The sequence below is a fragment of the Nerophis ophidion genome, linkage group LG02 (genome assembly GCF_033978795.1).
Source record: "Nerophis ophidion isolate RoL-2023_Sa linkage group LG02, RoL_Noph_v1.0, whole genome shotgun sequence".
In the NCBI taxonomy this organism is placed as follows: domain Eukaryota; kingdom Metazoa; phylum Chordata; class Actinopteri; order Syngnathiformes; family Syngnathidae; genus Nerophis; species Nerophis ophidion.
In genome coordinates this window covers 78,370,044-78,384,916 of record NC_084612.1, presented here as the reverse complement: position 1 = coordinate 78,384,916, position 14,873 = coordinate 78,370,044, and the positions used below count along the sequence as shown (strand labels likewise).

At 44.7% G+C, this 14,873-nt stretch overlaps 1 protein-coding gene across 2 annotated transcripts in view; it reads right to left on the bottom strand.

Annotated features, from left to right (window-relative positions):
- Positions 1-13,589, bottom strand: part of igsf21a (immunoglobin superfamily, member 21a) — a 419,808-nt gene extending 406,219 nt beyond the window's left edge. For both annotated transcript variants that reach the window (XM_061892205.1, XM_061892206.1), the window contains exon 1: positions 13,203-13,589. In XM_061892205.1, coding sequence (XP_061748189.1) covers positions 13,203-13,263 — 61 coding nt within the window. In that variant the 5' untranslated portion in view covers positions 13,264-13,589. The remainder of the gene's footprint in view (positions 1-13,202) is intronic.
- Positions 13,590-14,873: the final 1,284 nt, after the last annotated feature.

Below are 14,873 nucleotides of genomic sequence, written 5' to 3'. Positions count from 1 at the left end.
GAGTGGGCATCCAATCCCAGTGAGCAGGGGATCCCTCCAAGACTGTGTTAGAGTGGGCATCCAATCCCCGTGAGCAGAGGATCCCTCCAAGACTGTGTTAGAGTGGGCATCCAATCCCAGTGAGCAGGGGATCCCTCCAAGACTGTGTTAGAGTGGGCATCCAATCCCCGTGAGCAGGGGATCCCTCCAAGACTGTGTTAGAGTGGGCATCCAATCCCAGTGAGCAGGGGATCCCTCCAAGACTGTGTTAGAGTGGGCATCCAATCCCAGTGAGCAGGGGATCCCTCCAAGACTGTGTTAGAGTGGGCATCCAAACCCCGTGAGCAGGGGATCCCTCCAAGACTGTGTTAGAGTGGGCATCCAATCCCCGTGAGCAGGGGATCCCTCCAAGACTCTGTTAGAGTGGGCATCCAATCTCCGTGAGCAGGGGATCCCTCCAAGACTGTGTTAGAGTGGGCATCCAATCCCCGTGAGCAGGGGATCCCTCCAAGACTGTGTTAGAGTGGGCATCCAATCCCAGTGAGCTGGGGATCCCTCCAAGACTGTGTTAGAGTGGGCATCCAATCCCCGTGAGCAGGGGATCCCTCCAAGACTGTGTTCTCAGTCCAACCAGTAACAGTTGTCTCCTGGTTGCCAGTTAGGGACAGGTCTGTGTTTACATAGAGCTTTATACTAAACCAGGAATGAAACATATGAAAGGTAAATATATATGTTACAGACATAATATATCTGTATATATAATATACTGTACATATATTAAGTATATATTCGTATATATTCGCATATATTTTATATCGTTATATTTAGTTTATTTATACCTGCATTGTCCTGTCCATCCTTACACTTTCCATCATTGGGCAAACCCCGTTTCCATATGAGTTGGGAACACTTTTCCACTTTGCATTAGTCCATCTTAGATGATCTCGGGCTCAGAGAAGCCGGCGGCATTTCTGGATGTTGTTGATAAATAGCTTTCGCTATTTAGAGTTTTAACTTGCACTTACAGATGTAGCATCGAACTGTATTTAGTGACCGTGGTTTTCTGAAGTGACAACCTAGTGGGTGTGGGTGTGGGTGTGACAATTTAGTGGGTGTTGGTGTGCCAATCTAGTGGGTGTGGGTGAGGGTGTGACAATTTAGTGGGTGTCGGTGTGCCAATCTAGTGGGTGTGGGTGTGACAACCTAGTGGGGGTGGGTGTGCCAACCTAGTGGGTGTGGGTATGCCAACATAGTGGGCGTGGGTGTGACAACCTAGTGGGTGTGGGTGTGCCAATCTAGTAGGTGTGGGCGTGCCAACCTAGTGGGTGTGGGTGTGACAACCTAGTGGGTGGGACAACCTAGTGGGTGTGGGTGTGCCAACCTAGTCGGTGTGGGTGTGCCAACCTAGTGGGTGTGACAACTTAGTTGGTTTGGGTGTGCTAATCTAGTAGGTGTGGGTGTGACAACCTACTGGGTGTGACAACTTAGTGGGTGTGGGTGTGCCAATGTAGTGGGTGTGGGTGTGACAACCTAGTGGGTGTGGGTGTGCCAACCTAGTGGGTGTGGGTGTGACAACCTAGTGGGTATGACAACCTAGTGCGTGTGGGTGTGCCAACCTAGTTGGTGTGGGTGTGACAACTTAGTGGGTATGGGTGTGCCAACCTAGTGGATGTAACAACTTAGTGGGTGTGGGTGTGCCAACCTAGTGGGTGTGGGTGTGCCAACCTAGTGGGTGTGGGTGTGCCAACCTAGTGGGTGTGTGTATGCCAACATAGTGGGTGTGGGTGTGACAACCTAGTGGGTGTGTGTGTGCCAATCTAGTGGGTGTGGGCGTGCCAACCTAGTGGGTGTGGGTGTGACAACCTAGTGGGTGGGACAACCCAGTGGATGTGGGTGTGCCAACCTAGTCGGTGTGGGTGTGACAACCTACTGGGTGTGGGTGTGTCAACCTAGTGGGTGTGACAACTTAGTGGGTGTGGGTGTGCCAATCTAGTAGGTGTGGGTGTGCCAACCTAGTCGGTGTGGGTGTGCCAACATAGTGGGGGTGGATGTGACAACTTAGTGGGTGTGGGTGTGACAACCTAGTGGGTGTGGGTGTGACAACTTAGTGGGTGTGGGTGTGACAACCTAGTGGGTATGACAACCTAGTGCGTGTGGGTGTGCCAACCTAGTTGGTGTGGGTGTGACAACTTAGTGGGTATGGGTGTGCCAACCTAGTGGATGTAACAACTTAGTGGGTGTGGGTGTGACAACCTAGTGGGTGTGGGTGTGCCAACCTAGTGGGTGTGGGTGTGCCAACCTAGTGGGTGTGGATATGCCAACATAGTGGGTGTGGATGTGACAACCTAGTGGGTGTGTGTGTGCCAATCTAGTGGGTGTGGGCGTGCCAACCTAGTGGGTGTGGGTGTGACAACCTAGTGGGTGGGACAACCTAGTGGATGTGGGTGTGCCAACCTAGTCGGTGTGGGTGTGACAACCTACTGGGTGTGGGTGTGTCAACCTAGTGGGTGTGCCAACTTAGTGGGTGTGGGTGTGCCAATCTAGTAGGTGTGGGTGTGCCAACCTAGTCGGTGTGGGTGTGCCAACATAGTGGGGGTGGATGTGACAACCTAGTGGGTGTGGGTGTGACAACCTAGTGGGTGTGGGTGTGACAACTTAGTGGGTGTGTGTGTGCCAATCTAGTGGGTGTGGGCGTGCCAACCTTGTGGGTGTGGGTGTGACAACCTAGTGGGTGGGACAACCCAGTGGATGTGGGTGTGCCAACCTAGTCGGTGTGGGTGTGACAACCTACTCGGTGTGGGTGTGTCAACATAGTGGGTGTGACAACTTAGTGGGTGTGGGTGTGCCAATCTAGTAGGTGTGGGTGTGCCAACCTAGTCGGTGTGGGTGTGCCAACATAGTGGGGGTGGATGTGACAACCTAGTGGGTGTGGGTGTGACAACCTAGTGGGTGTGGGTGTGACAACTTAGTGGGTGTGGGTGTGACAACCTAGTGGGTATGACAACCTAGTGCGTGTGGGTGTGCCAACCTAGTTGGTGTGGGTTTGACAACTTAGTGGGTATGGGTGTGCCAACCTAGTGGATGTAACAACTTAGTGGGTGTGGGTGTGACAACCTAGTAGGTGTGGGTGTGCCAACCTAGTGGGTGTGGGTGTGCCAACCCAGTGGGTGTGGGTATGCCAACATAGTGGGTGTGGGTGTGACAACCTAGTGGGTGTGTGTGTGCCAATCTAGTGGGTGTGGGCGTGCCAACCTAGTGGATGTGGGTGTGACAACCTAGTGGGTGGGACAACCCAGTGGATGTGGGTGTGCCAACCTAGTCGGTGTGGGTGTGACAACCTACTGGGTGTGGGTGTGTCAACCTAGTGGGTGTGCCAACTTAGTGGGTGTGGGCGTGCCAATCTAGTAGGTGTGGGTGTGCCAACCTAGTCGGTGTGGGTGTGCCAACATAGTGGGGGTGGATGTGACAACCTAGTGGGTGTGGGTGTGACAACCTAGTGGGTGTGGGTGTGACAAATTAGTGGGTGTGGGTGTGACAACCTAGTGGGTGTTTGTGTGACAATCTAGTGGGTGTGGGTGTGACAACTTAGTGGGTGTGGGTGTGAAAATCCAGTGGGTGTGGGTGTGACAATCTAGTGTGTGTGGGTGTGACAACTTAGTGGGTGTGGGTGTGACAACTTAGTGGGTGTGAAAATATAGTGGGTGTGGGTGTGACAACTTAGTGGGTGTGGGTGTGACAACTTAGGTGGTGTGGGTGTGCCAACCTAGTGGGTGTGGGTATGCCAACATAGTGGGTGTGGGTGTGACAACCTAGTGGGTGTGTGTGTGCCAATCTAGTGGGTGTGGGCGTGCCAACCTAGTGGGTGTGGGTGTGGGTGTGGGTGTGACAACCTAGTGGGTGGGACAACCCAGTGGATGTGGGTATGCCAACCTAGTCGGTGTGGGTGTGACAACCTACTGGGTGTGGGTGTGTCAACCAAGTGGGTGTGCCAACTTAGTGGGTGTGGGTGTGCCAATCTAGTAGGTGTGGGTGTGCCAACCTAGTCGGTGTGGGTGTGCCAACATAGTGGGGGTGGATGTGACAACCTAGTGGGTGTGGGTGTGACAACCTAGTGGGTGTGGGTGTGACAACCTAGTGGGTGTGGGTGTGACAACTTAGTGGGTGTGGGTGTGACAATCTAGTGGGTGTGGGTGTGACAACTTAGTGGGTGTGGGTGTGAAAATCTAGTGGGTGTGGGTGTGACAATCTAGTGTGTGTGGGTGTGACAACTTAGTGGGTGTGGGTGTGACAACTTAGTGGGTGTGGGTGTGAAAATATAGTGGGTGTGGGTGTGACAACTTAGTGGGTGTGGGTGTGACAACTTAGGTGGTGTGGGTGTGCCAACCTAGTGGGTGTGGGTGTGACAATCTAGTGGGTGTGGGTGTGACCATCCTTGGCACTTTACTTGAACTTTAATTGGGTCATTGAAAAAATAAAATGTTATGTTAAATGAATAACATTTAATTCAAATTATAATTAATGACACATTATTTTGTATCTAAAAATATCACATTCATTCATTCATTCATTCATCACATTTGGCTCTCTGTATGAATCAGGTATTTCAGAACTTTTGCTCAATGTGTTTCAATTATGACAGAAATCCTTCTTACAGCATACAAGTGCAGTTCTTGCTAAATCAGTATTTTTAAAGCAAAAAGTTATCCCAAGCCTTTTTTTGTGTGTGATTGAAAGCCTTTTTGAAATTAATTCTACAATAGCAAAACTTTAATATCTGCTTGTCACCTTGACTTCTGATTTGCAGAGCAATTATTGCTTCATTATGTTGGCATAGAATATGATTATAATCCAATAAATGTGTTTAATCATATAATTTGGGGATTCCACATTGACATAGTTTTGCAGTTAAAAGTGGCCCCCAACTGCGATGTGGCCCATGATGAAAATAAGTTTGGCCATGGTCTCTAAAGTCCTCTTCATTACAGGTGTTACAGGTGAGTACTGATGTGTTCATAGAATGCACACAGAACGCTGAACAACTCCAACTCCTTTCTTCCTCCTGGTGCTGGTGAGGCGTTCAAGGACACTCTGTATTTCTGCCTGTCCAGCAGGCTTTGGGACAATCTGTTTTTTTGTTGTTGTTTTTTTACTATGCCCAGCATTGAAAGAAAGTGTCCAAAGAAAGTTGCAAGTATCAGAACATTGGATGTTGAATTCAAGAAAGAATTTGGAGCAAAATACAAAGTTATAGCATCAAAAGGATTTTGGTTGCTCGTTAGACTTAGACTTAGACAAACTTTATTGATCCACAAAGGAAATAGTGCCACACATTAGCTCTTTTACAAAGGATGGAAAGGATAACGATGGAAAGGATAAAGATGGAAAGGATAATGCACACAAGCGCTCGAAAAGAGGGCGAAAATGTACCATAGTAGCAATAGAACATATGTGTAATATTTCCGTATTTTATATAATATATAATGATGTGTTATATTATTATATTATTATATTATGTTATCTTTTTTTATAATATACACAACATATAACAAATCCCAATTACCATGTACAATATAAGAGTATATGTAACAGTTGCAGCAAAAAAAAACAAAAACAAAGGGCAGCATGTAATATACTTTATAAACTAAGAGAGGTAACTAACATAGAAGAAGTTATTTACCACACGATGAGGGGACAATTATGTAAAGTAGCAGTATAATGTAAAGACAAGTGGCCCCGACATTGAAGCCATTATCATATATATTTGTATATATATATATATATATATATATATATATATGTCTGATTTATGACATCTACAGACATCCAGATTTTGTGAATAAATAGATATGATCAGAATAGTATCAATCTCACGGAGATTCCCGAGCCATTTGGAGAGATCATGACTCAGTCAGTCACATGTTCCAACAACAATGCTAATCAAGCAGACTTTGTGAGAGTCAACAACGATTACTTTGGGAAAAACTATGATTCAAGACGTTATATTTTTGAGCACGAACACAAAGAGGATGAGCAATAAGTTTTAGAAAGTTGACTGATGGATGTAGCTTTATTGTGACACTGTAGCATTAGCAGCATCGCTAGCTGCTAAACATACAAACTAACCATAATAAACACAAAAATAAAATATATACTTTCTGTAATATTTCCACTTATAATAACAATATCACTCATATTTGGGTCATTTTCAGGTCACGACATGTAAATGTAAATGGCACTTTCTGGATGCTTTTAGAGAGTACAATGAGAGGACCCTCCACCTGTTGACTCAATTGTTAGATATTTATTTACCTTTTAAAATGCATAAAAAACCAAACATATGTGTTTGTGGATTGTGCACATCTCTTTCCGATGGTTGTATATTTCCAGTATGACTGATCTAATAATATGGTCAAAAGTGCAGTTACTAAAGTGACGTAGAAGCTATGGAAATGACTGATGCGTAATATTAAAAATGACGTTTAGTGACATTTTAGACGGTATTTTCACATACTTTGCAGATTTTAAAAACAATTGCATATGTAGCTTTATTGTAACACTATAGCATCAGCAGCATTGCTAGGCGCTAAACATACAAACTAACCATAATAAACCAAAATAAAACAAACACTTACTGTAATATTTCCACTTTCACTGGGATGTCAACCGACAGGATGCTCACATTATTCCGTTTGGATGAAGAATCAAAAGGATTAAAAAAAATGCTGTAACAAGGTCTTTTTGTGTCTGCCATCTCGGGGATGTGAAAGTGGAGCCGCCTGTGGGTCCATGGCCACATTTGTCTACTAGTAGCTGAGAGGTGCATTAATTTTAATCTAGAATTGACTTTTAGTAAGTTTGAGACCAAGTAGAAGCAGCCGCCGGCTCAGTGTGTCAACAATAGCAGCGTAAGCTAGCATTAGCAATGCGTCGCTAAAATAGTCCGTCTGCGTTAGCGCTTAAAATAACAATATTACTCACATTTGGTTCATTATCAGGTCAGGACATGTACATGGAGTATTGTTGACACATTCTGGATGTTTTTAGAAAGTATAATGGAAGGGCCCTCCACCTGTTGTCTCAATTGTTAGACATTTATTTACGATGTTCAATGCATCAAAAAAGCCAAGAATATGTGTTCTTGTCTTACGTAAGGATTGTGAATGATAAACAGCGCATTTCTTTGCGATGTTAGCGTATTCCCAGTATGACTGCTCTAATAATGTGGTCAGCGAGCAAAAGTGAAAACAGCCAAAAGTAGTGCAATATTCACTGGCTGATTGAATGTGTGGCATTTTGTGACGTCCAGGCGGGGTTTTCCCATACTTTGCGGAATGTAAAATACAATAAAGTCTCCCTTCTCCCCCCACTCTGTTGGCACTTTAAGCGAGACACGTTACAGAAAGTGATGCCTATCTGCCCGCCGGCGCGTGAAACACCTTGTCGTTGATTGAAAGAACAGCAAAGTGCAGTTCAGCAGGTGCGTTCCCCTTTTATTGGCCATTTTAATTGAAAAGCTGCGCTCCGAAGTCCTCGCGAGTCCGCTGGGAAATTGGACAGGTCGTTAAACATTTCCGAAAAGTCCATCATTTTTCTGAGTGCCCGCGCTGCCTGTCAACAGATCGTATTTCTATTAATGAGCGTTTGACCTGCCGCCAGACAATCCGGATCAATCCTGCTCATAACGGCGGCGACACGGAAGCCAATCAGACGACAGGTGTGCTGCAGGCTGCAAGCAAATTGGGTCAAAAGACTATTTATAACTTTGCTTTACGTCGCATCTTTTCTCCACTTTGCACAACAAGTGCAGAGTGCATTGTTTGATCCTGCAACAGCACCCTGGGACGGACATTGAAAGTGAAGCTGTCGCACTGTCACATGACATAGGAGGAGGCGGCGCCGGCTTGGGGCAGGAAGAGCAAAAGAGAAAGTGAAAGTGAAAGTGAAAGGGCTGTGTTGCACCTCACGTGCATAAAACAAAGAAAGGCTACAGCAGAGCCTTTTGCTAGCTGGAAGCTGCTAAGTCTTGCATTCTCCCTCCACTTGCAGGAAACATGCATCCTGCAGGCACGTCAGTCAAACACCTGCGACGTCGGGGAAGCTCAATTTGGATTTCCCGCTGGAAAGAAAAGGGCTTGGCGTAATTGTCCTGAGAGAAGTTCACCGGAGGAAAAGCGAGGTCAGGTCTGGTAATGACATCACCTTGCATTACAACACTGCTTGTCTCTACCCCTAAAGCCGGCCTTGGAAGTCTTCTATTTGCAGTAAAGATGTCCCAGAATGGCTTTTTTGGCGATATCCGAAATTCCGGTATTGTCCAACTCTTAATTACCGATTCCGACATCAATCAATCAATGTTTATTTATGTAGCCCTAAATCACAAGTGTCTCAAAGGGCTGCACAAGCCACAACAACAGAGCCCACATAAGGGCAAGGAAAACCTCACCCCAGTGGGAAACCTTGGAGAGGACCGTATATGTGGGCGACCCCCATCCCCCCTAGGTTAGACCAAAAGCAATGGATGTCGAGAGGGTCTAACATGATATTGTGAAAGTCTAGTCCATAGTGGATCCAACATAACCGTGAAAGTCTAGTCCATAGTGGATCCAACATAACAGTGAGAGTCTAGTCCATAGTGGATCCAACATAACAGGGAGAGTATAGTCCATAGTGGATCCAACATAAGAGTGAGAGTATAGTCCATAGTGCAGCCAGCAGGAGACCATGAACCGATACCGACATATACAGTGGTGGAATGAACGCATTATCATGCCTCATTTAGTTGTGATGCCCCGCTGGATGCATTAAACAATGCAAATAAGGAATGTCTGGAATTTCAGGGAAAACTGGGAATTTTGGAGAATGCCATCGACATCTTGGGAGAGTAGTGTGGGTGGATGGTTGAAAGGAGAGAGTTTGGGGAATTGAAGAACTTAGAATATGTCTATTCATTGGGATGGGAATTTCCTAGAAATGTGTTGTTTTAAAAAAAATATATTGATGCTAGCACAATTTTCCTCAATGATATAAATGGGTCGGTGTTGAAATCGGTTGACAAAATGTAGACGTAGTAACCGTTTGAATTGAGAAGTGGGATTTGGGAAAACCGGGATTTTGTACCATTTGTTGTCCCAACTAAGAGGAATGTTTTGATGGTGGAATGGTTGGAACTTGCCAAAAAATGTGGACGGTGAAATCCTTGGGACAAGAAAGTGAAACTAGGGCTGAAACGGATGAGAAATGTGGGATATGAAGAAGTTTGTATATTTGTCATTCATTGTCAACGGGGAGAATTTCCTGGATATTTCAGGAATTTGGGGGAATGTCTTGGATATCTTGGAAGATTAGTGTGGGTGAATGGTTGAAAGGAGAGAATTCAGTATTGTAGAACTTTGAATATGTCTATTCATTTGGATGGGAATTTCCTGGAAATTTGGGAATTTCGGTACAACCGGGAATTTTTGGAAAATATTGATACTACATCAATGGTCCTAGATGATATGAATGGGTTGGTGTTGGAATCGGTTGAAAAAATGTAGATGTAGTAACCGTTTGAATCAAGAAGTGGAATATCGGCAAAATCGGGAATTTGTACCGGGAAATTGAAAACATTTGAGGTATGTTTCGATGTCGGAATGGTTGGAACCTGACAAAAAATGTGGACTGTGAAAACTTTGGGACAAGAAGGTGAAACTAGGGCTTTGGAAAAACTGGGAATTTTGGAAATTCATGGTATTTTTTTGAAGCTGTGAAATGCTAATTTGATTGTTGAAGGTGAGTAGAAGGTGTTGAAAGTCAAAACGGTTCGAATCTGTTGAGAAATTTGGGAATTGTGCAAGTTTGAAAAAAACATTGAGTAATAAATGAGTCATAAGTTTTAGTAGCTGACTGATGGATGCAGATTTATTGTGCCACTATAGCATTAGCAGCATTGCTAGGTGCTAAACATACAAACTAACCAAAACAAAACAAACACTTACTGTAATATTTCTACAAACACTGAGATGTAGACCAACGGGACGCTCAGATAATTCCGTTTAGATGAAGAATCAATCACATTCCTCAAGAAGGGTTAAAAAAAAATTGCTGCAACTAGCGTCTTTTTGTGTCTTTTTCACCACGTCTGAGACGTGAAAGTGTACCAGCCTGTGGGCCCAAGGCCACATTTCAACTAGCAGGTGAGAGATGCATGAATTATAATCTAAAATGTTCTCTTAGCAAGTTTGAGAACAAGCAGAAGCAGCCGCCGGCTAAGTGTGTCAACAATAGCAGTGTAAGGTAGAGTTAGCTCAATGCTATCAATGCGCCACTAAAATAGTCAGTCTCCGTTAGTGCTTATAATAACAATATCTCTCATATTTTTGGTTCATTTCCAGGTCAGGACATGTAAATGGAGTATTGTTGACACTTTCTGAATGTTTTTAGAGAGTCTAATGAGAGGACCCTCCACCTGTTGACTCAATTTTTAGATATTTTTTTACCATTTAGAACACATAGAAGCCAAACATATGTGTTCTTGTCTCACATAGGGCTTGTGAATGATAACTGATTGTTGCATATTTCCAGTGTGACCGCCCTAATAATATGGTCAGAGTGCAGAAGTGTTACTCCAGTGGCGTAGAATCCACGCAAATGATATTCAAAATGGAGTTTTGCGACATTTTAGACGTTGCTTTCACATACTTTGCAGATTGTAAACACAAGTGGATACGGTTGAATGGACACAATGAAACTAAAACAAGCAGAAGCAGCCGCCGGCTAAGTGTGTCAACAATAGCAATGTAAGGTAGAGTTAGCTCAATGCTATCAATGCGCTGCTAAAATAGTCCGTCTGCGTTAGTGCTTATAATAACAATATCTCTCATATTTTGTTCAATTCCAGCTCAGGACATGTAAATTGAGTATTGTTGAGACTTTCTGAATGTTTTTAGAGAGTCCAATGAGAGGACCCTCCACCTGTTGACTCAATTTTTAGACATTTATTTACCATTTAGAACACATATAAAAGCCAAACATATGGGATAGGTTGATTTGCAACACTAAATGGTCCCTAGTGTGTGAATGTGAGTGTGAATGTTGTCTGTGTTGGCCCTGTGATGAGGTGGTGACTTTTCCAGGGTGTACGCGCCTTCCGCCCGATTGTAGCTAAGATAGGCACCAGCGCCCCCTGCAACCCCAAAGGGAATGAGCGGCACAAAATGGATGGATGGATGGATGTGTTCTTGTCTCACATAGGGCTTGTGAATGATAAATGATTGTTGCATATTTCCAGTGTGACCGCCCTAATAATATGGTCAGAGTGCAGAAGTGTTACTCCAGTGGCGTAGAATCCACGCAAATGATATTCAAAATGGAGTTTTGCGACATTTTAGACGTTGCTTTCACATACTTTGCAGATTGTAAACACAAGTGGATACGGTTGAATGGACACAATGAAACTAAAACAAGCAGAAGCAGCCGCCGGCTAAGTGTGTCAACAATAGCAATGTAAGGTAGAGTTAGCTCAATGCTATCAATGCGCTGCTAAAATAGTCTGTCTGCGTTAGTGCTTATAATAACAATATCTCTCATATTTTGTTCAATTCCAGCTCAGGACATGTAAATTGAGTATTGTTGAGACTTTCTGAATGTTTTTAGAGAGTCCAATGAGAGGACCCTCCACCTGGTGACTCAATTTTTAGATATTTTTTTACCTTTTAGAACACATAGAAGCCAAACATATGTGTTCTTGTCTCACATAGGGCTTGTGAATGATAACTGATTGTTGCATATTTCCAGTGTGACCGCCCTAATAATATGGTCAGAGTGCAGAAGTGTTACTCCAGTGGCGTAGAATCCACGCAAATGATATTCAAAATGGAGTTTTGCGACATTTTAGACGTTGCTTTCACATACTTTGCAGATTGTAAACACAAGTGGATACGGTTGAATGGACACAATGAAACTAAAACAAGCAGAAGCAGCCGCCGGCTAAGTGTGTCAACAATAGCAATGTAAGGTAGAGTTAGCTCAATGCTATCAATGCGCTGCTAAAATAGTCCGTCTGCGTTAGTGCTTATAATAACAATATCTCTCATATTTTGTTCAATTCCAGCTCAGGACATGTAAATTGAGTATTGTTGAGACTTTCTGAATGTTTTTAGAGAGTCCAATGAGAGGACCCTCCACCTGTTGACTCAATTTTTAGACATTTATTTACCATTTAGAACACATATAAAAGCCAAACATATGGGATAGGTTGATTTGCAACACTAAATGGTCCCTAGTGTGTGAATGTGAGTGTGAATGTTGTCTGTGTTGGCCCTGTGATGAGGTGGTGACTTTTCCAGGGTGTACGCGCCTTCCGCCCGATTGTAGCTGAGATAGGCACCAGCGCCCCCTGCAACCCCAAAGGGAATGAGCGGCACAAAATGGATGGATGGATGGATGTGTTCTTGTCTCACATAGGGCTTGTGAATGATAAATGATTGTTGCATATTTCCAGTGTGACCGCCCTAATAATATGGTCAGAGTACAGAAGTGTTACTCCAGTGACGTAAACTCCATGGAAATGATATTCAAAATGGCGCTTTGCGTCATTTTAGACGGTGCTTTCAAATACTTTGCAGATTGCTAACACAAGTGGATACGGTTGAACGGACACAATGAAACTAAAACAAGCGTATAAAGTCAGAGTTTTTCACCTCTGCTGCTACTTTAAAGGCTTCACGTTATGTTTATTTCTACATTTTCTACATTTTCTTTCCATGATTCCCTGTCTGAGCCCGTTTTGAGAGTCGGAATGGTTCCGACTGGATGAAAAGCGTGGGTTGTGGCCTCTGGCAAACTTTATAAGAAATAAATAGATGATTTGTGGGCGTGGAATCGCATTTTCGTGTGAATGCATGAGAGGTGTCGGAGTGAAAAAGGATGCAGCATCATGTCCTCCGTCATGTGCGGGAGAGGGTAAAGCGCCACACCACTGCCGCTCTTTGGTGCCGATATCTGTTGCAAGGAATCAGTGCAAGTCCATTCTTTTTCTGGCGTGGGTTTATTGTATTTGTTTCTTTCAGCGCCATGCCCCTGTTGCACAGGCAGCATGGGAGCAGGTGAGGTGGGGAAAGTTGACCAGCGCAGCAGCAACCAGCCCCGTCCTGGTCCACACATTCCCATGCATGCACAGTTGGGCTCCGGCTCCAAGATGAGCCGATGCAAATAAAAGCCGTGGCGGAGGAGGAGTCACTTACCCAGGGATGGATGGAGGAGGTCGGCGCACAGGAGCAAAGACAGCCAGAAGATGCTCATCATTCCTCCTTTGTGGAAGTAAAATCCCCCAGCTTTACATGCTCCCCGGGATGCGGCTCTGCAGTCCCCACCATTCCTCAGCTACTCGGCTGCAAGCTGCCCCCGAACCGCTCGGCATGCTGCGAGTCCAAGTGCAGGCGGGCGCGCAAGTTGAGCGCGGATGCGGCATGCAGGATGTCGCTCGCCTGCAGCGAGGGGAGGAGGAGGAGGAGGAGGAGGAGGAAGAGGAGGAGGATGCTGAGACTGCTTGCTGCTCAAACTAACCAACAATGGGCGAGCGGAGCCGTGCGCCACTGATGAGCCAACACGGCAGGGATGATACAACACTGGAGATGTCAGGATGGAGGAGGTTCTCTCTCTCTCTCTCTCTCTCTCTCTCACTCTCTCACTCTCTCGCTCTCTCCTCCTCCTCCTCCCTCCACACAGTCATTTCTCATCCATCCTCCCCCCACCCATGTCATGCAGTTTTTAATCCCGTACAAATCTTGGACGCAAACCTCTCTAACGATGTCCATTACGACAGAGTTTCTCAACCTTTTTGTGAGCCAAGGCAGGTTTCTGTCTTTGACAAAATCCCGAGGCTCACCACCAGCAGAAAACATACAAAAATGAAACTCAGCAGCCGACATTGACGACAAAGAGTCGTCCTCGCAATTGTTGGATATGAAGCTTTTGTCTCAAAGTAGTCTGGATTTACTTGGAGGTTTTTGGTGTTTTCCTGTGTGTAGTGTTTTAGTTCTTGTCTTGCGCTCTTATCTTATGTCGTGTACGTACATACTTTGTGGACGCCATCTGCTGCTCCACACGCCGTAAGTCTTTGCTGTCGTCCAGCATTCTGTTATTGTTTACTTTGCAGTCAGTTCAGTTTTAGCTTTGTTTAGCTTACCGTATTTCCTTGAATTGCCGCCGGGTATAAAGTATGCGCCTCCCTAGAATTACTGCCGGGTCAAACTCGTTTCGCAAAATAATTAGCGCATGCTTAGCATTACCTCCGGCTCAGGATTAACGCCGGGTCAAACTCATTTCGCAAAATACTATTTTTATTAAAGCATGTCTAAAATTTCCACCGGGTCAAACTCATTTCGCCAATTATTTAGCATATGCCTAGAATTTCCGCCGGGTCAAACTCGTCACGTCACGAGTGACACTTCACCTGTCATCATTTTCAAAATGGAGGAGGCTGATTTCAATCATTTGAAATCACATAAAGGGAAGAAGATTAAGAGCTATTCAGTAGGATTTAAGGTCCAAGCTATTGAATATGCTAAAATGAACAGTAAGCAGCTATGTTTTATTAATATACCGTAGCTGCGTGTGTCAAATATGAGTCATTAAATGACTCCCGCCTCCTGGTGGTAGAGGGCGCTAGTGATCCTTCTTGCGACTACTCGGCTGCAGAAGAAGTGACAACAAGCAGCAAGAGTGAGCAGCGATCCTTTATTTTTTCCTCTCGCTTGCACTTTTAACATGGAGGATTACATATCTAACATAAAACAGTTTTCTAAACTGGACTTTCAATGGAAGCAGGAGATAATAAAGGAAGATCTCCATGGAGACAGAGAGACTTTTAAAACTGAAGAAAGATAAGGAAGACTTCTATAAACAAGTTATCG